Source organism: Manihot esculenta, chromosome 12, assembly GCF_001659605.2.
Source record: "Manihot esculenta cultivar AM560-2 chromosome 12, M.esculenta_v8, whole genome shotgun sequence".
In the NCBI taxonomy this organism is placed as follows: domain Eukaryota; kingdom Viridiplantae; phylum Streptophyta; class Magnoliopsida; order Malpighiales; family Euphorbiaceae; genus Manihot; species Manihot esculenta.
In genome coordinates, this window is record NC_035172.2 from 29600397 (window position 1) to 29605063 (window position 4667).

The 4667-nt window shown below is 29.8% G+C and overlaps 1 protein-coding gene across 1 annotated transcript; it reads left to right on the forward strand.

The window, feature by feature from the left end:
* The first annotated feature begins 2381 nt into the window (after positions 1–2381).
* On the forward strand, positions 2382–4287 carry LOC110628753 (UPF0481 protein At3g47200). Its single transcript, XM_021775551.2, has one exon. The coding sequence runs from the start codon at positions 2504–2506 to the stop codon at positions 4100–4102; it is 1599 nt and encodes a 532-aa protein (XP_021631243.1). The 5' UTR covers positions 2382–2503; the 3' UTR covers positions 4103–4287.
* Positions 4288–4667: the final 380 nt, after the last annotated feature.

Sequence of the window (4667 nt, forward strand, 5' to 3'; positions counted from 1 at the left end):
TTTAACTATTTATTATTTATTTTAATAGATATTATATGCACATTTAATTATTTTTTTTTTAATAACTTGTTGAATCACTAATTGAATATGTGATCATTTGACTCGTTCTTTAGACTAGTCTTCCATATGGGTGTGTGAATTTATAAGTAACTTTTGTCAAAATTATTTATTAAGTTTGTAAGTATTCGATAAAAAAAAATAGTAAATTATTTTTTTCTATTTTTAAAATAAAAAAATATTATTTTTTCTATGTCAATTTGATATAATATGATAAATTTTTTTTTTAAAAAAGCTGGTATATATATGTGATGTGATGTGATATGAATTTTGGATTGGATTAAGTTTCTTTTAATAGCCTATTTTATAGGTAATTTTTCGGATTTACATTGAATTAAAATTTTTTCAATTTACTTTCAAATTTTTATATTGTAAAATAAGTATTTAAATATTAAATTTTATTTTTTTCATAAAAAATATTTTTTAAAAAATTACTTTTTTAAGTATTTGAATGCTAATGAAAATTAGTTAAAAGAAAATATTTTAATAGTTGAAAAAGTTAAATTATTCTAAAAGAAATAATTTTATTTTAAAGAAAAAGGTAATTTTATATATTTTAAAAATTTTATTAAGATATTTATATATAAATATATTAATATATTTTTAAAAATTATTTTATAAATTAAATAAATAATTGTAAACATTGATTATAATTATAATAAATTTAAAAATTAAAATTTTGTGATTTAAAATTAAAAATTTTGGTTATACTCATAACGTTTTTACATCTAATAAGTCTAAAAAAAAAGATTTTTTTTTTTTAAAAAAGGTTGTTTCTTGTTATACTAACAGTATCTCCATTTTATAAGTTAAAAAGTTGCAAAAAAGCTATCTAGAAATTTCTATTCAAAGCTAATGCTTCCTGTATATCAACAGCTAAAAAAATTTATTTACAAAAATGTCCTTAAATAATGCCATTGTCAACAAGTTTGTCACTGTGTTTTTCTAAAACTTATTATAATTTTTGTGCTTTTTAATTTTATTAAATTTTTTACCTCCATCCATTTATTTATTAATACAGGGAGAAAATACTAAAATAATCTTATAAACTATTTATTTAAAATGAATAGGCTAAAGTATTAAAAAGTTACAAATATAAGGATTAGATAATCAGGTATGAGCAGTATTCGGTTCAAATCGAAAAAATTGATCGAATTGAATTAATTTAAAATTTTAATTTAATTTTTTATTTATTTTGGTTTGATTTTTAATTTTAAAAATTTCAGTTATTTTGATTCGATTCAATTTTAATAAAAAAATCAAAAAATTAAATCAAACCGATCAATGATAATATATTATTTTCAATAATATTCGGAGATTAGATTATATTAAGATTAAAATATTACAATTAAATTTTAAAATATTAAAAGTAAAGTATAAAAAATAAAAAATTTATTAAAAATTTAAATTAATCAAATTAAATTGAATCAAATCAAATTAAATCGATTCCGTTCGATTCGATTTCTGACTAAAATCAATTCGATTTAATTTTCATAAATATTAAAATTTTAATTTTCAATTTATTTAATTCGGTTTGATTTTAGAATTGAATGTTGAATCTTATAAATAGTTAAATAAAATAAAATATGGTAAAATTTAGAGATAAATTTATTAGTAATGATAATATTTAAGAATGTCTTTTTTTTTTTTTCTTTTTATAATAATTGGTAATGGTCTTCAAGAATGGATTAATGCACGACTTCTGCCAACTACCACGTTCTTAATTTCTTTATATCCCACATCCTTCCACTACCATAATATTATACTTAAAAAAATAAAAAATTATTATTTATTTTCTATATCATAATAAAAATAATTAATTAATTAATTTATATTTTTTAAAAGTTATAATTATTTAATATAGTTTTAAAAATACAAATTTAACCCAGTTAGTTTGAATATATTACAGGAACTACATTAGCAACTATGTCTGCAGAAGTTGATAAGAGACTGTTTGTTAAAATTTTTTAAGAGATAATTTATGAATTCCCTGTCAACTCCAATATCCTTTGTTTGATTGATTTTGAGCCATTACCCAATAATTAAAACCCTATTTACAACTATATTTAGCCAATCTTTATTACTTCAGCAAGAACTTTCTCAAAAGAATTAACCCAAGTGTAAATAAATAAAATAAAAAGAATAACACACCTTAAAAGTCGAGAAAGGAATATCTCAACTAAAAAAGAAAAAGCAAAAAAATGAAAAAATGAAAAGTTTCCTTAAAACTTATTATTTCCAAGCCAAGGGGGTCCATGACCACATGACATGAGGGCTACACAGTTAGGTCACCACATCATATCAATTTAAGTATTACTATTTCTTCATCATGATGTTCGAATGCTTGATTATTTAATGTCATTGAGAGTTTTTTTTTTTTTTTTTTTTTCTTTGAGAGATTTCTTTTCCACCAAAATCAAATCAGCTGTTGCTTTTTCATAAGAAAATGGTTGCAGTGTTCAACAAAGAGCTCCTCAGTTGGTACCTTATAACGCTAAAACTCAGGGAAACGGTGGAATCTGCAATCCCAAAATCGCCTGCTGGTGGTACCCAGTTGCTTGAATTTCCAGAAAAGCATCAGCAGGAGCTGCAAAAGCAACAGACAGCACCATCAGATTCACTGCAGATTGTTATCAAAGAAGATGGTGAAAATTGCGAAGATGAAACAAAGTCACCTGATCCTGAATGGGTGATAATCATCAAAGAAAAACTTGAACAAGCTCGACAAGATGATGCAGCAGGTTCTTGGGAAAAGTTGTGCATCTACAGAGTCCCCCACTACCTCCGAGAAGGAGATGACAAGGCTTACGTCCCTCAGATTGTTTCCTTGGGGCCTTACCACCATGGAAAGAGACGCCTACGCCAAATGGATCGCCATAAATGGCGTGCTCTTCACCATATACTCAAGCGTACTGATAAGGATATACAACAGTTTCTTGATTCTATTACAGAACTTGAAGAGAAAGCTCGTTCATGTTACGAGGGCTCCATCGGTCTTAGCAGCAGTGAATTTGTTGAAATGATGGTTCTTGATGGTTGTTTTGTGCTCGAACTCTTCAGAGGTGCTGCTGAAGGATTCAAGCAACTTGGGTATTCTAGAAATGATCCCGTTTTCGCAATGCGTGGCTCGATGCATTCTATTCAGAGAGATATGATAATGCTAGAGAATCAGATTCCATTGTTTATTCTTGATCGGTTACTGGGACTTCAGTTTGATGATCCTGATCAGAAAGGACTTGTAGCTAAACTTGCTCTCGGATTCTTTGATCCACTAATGCCAACAGATGAGCCACTAACAAAAACTGAGAAGAACAAATTGGAGTCTTCTCTAGGATATGCAACTGCTTTTGACCCATTAGCAGATCAAGGAGAAGTTCATTGTCTCGACGTTTTCCGACGAAGTCTCCTGCGAACAGGGCCTAAACCCATTCCCAGAATTTGGATAAAGAGAAAGCCAAGTGCCAATCGAGTTGCTGACAAGAGAAGAACACAACTGATCCATTGTGTGACAGAACTGAGAGAGGCAGGCATCAAGTTCAAGAAAAGGAGGACTGATAGATTCTGGGACATAAAATTCAAGAATGGTGTTCTCAGGATTCCTCGTCTCTTAATCCACGACGGAACAAAATCACTCTTCCTCAATCTGATAGCATTTGAGCAGTGCCATTTGGATTGCAGCAACGACATAACCTCGTATGTCGTTTTCATGGATAATCTAATCAACTCACCCGAGGACGTGGCGTATCTTCATTATTGTGGGATAATGGAGCATTGGCTTGGAAGCGATGCAGAAGTTGCAGACCTATTCAACAGGCTCTGTCAAGAGGTGGTTTTCGATATAAATAATAGTTATCTTTCGAGGTTGTCTCAGGATGTAAACCATTATTACAATCACAGATGGAATACTTGGCGTGCCAGTTTGAAACATAACTATTTTGGGAATCCATGGGCAATAATCTCATTAGTTGCTGCTGTTGTGCTGCTTTTACTTACTTTCACACAGACATTCTATGGAGTTTACGCTTACTACAGGCCAGGTTCTTGACTGGCTCTCTTCTTCATCTTTTTGACTTTGGAGACAAATGACTTGCATACCATACACTGAATTTCCTTTTTTTTTTTTTTAAAGAAACTGTTTAGTCTACAAGCAAAGTTTACTGGATTTTCATTTTATACAAACATAGTCATTTGGAAGACTATTGATCTATTGATCAATTATAATGAATGTATGTGCTCAAAATTTTTTTTTGTGTTTTATACCCGATTCTTTGGCATCGAAAGCAACAGATGACCCTAGTGTCATCGTAAGCAAGCCTTGTGATGACCGCTGGACCTCCTCTACTTTAGAAAAGGCTGGCTCTAAAAAATAACGCTGACTCAAAACCTATGAAACCTCACTTTAGTTGACTGGTCCAACAACACAAATCTTGATTCGGACACGTGGGGCGGGTTGGGTCGATCGTGAGTTGGACCAGTGATGTGATGCGAGAGAGAATAGCTGCCCCAGTAACTTCGCAGCCCTACCTGCATGCACACCAAAAAAATTAAATAGTCGCCTGGCGTGAAGAGAGATTCTAACACGTCCGTACTTACGGATATGAGGTTGTAAC

Coding starts and splice junctions, on each gene's coding strand:
- LOC110628753 (XM_021775551.2), top strand. CDS start 2,504: ATGGTTGCAGTGTTCAACAAAGAGCTCCTCAGTTGGTACCTTATAACG.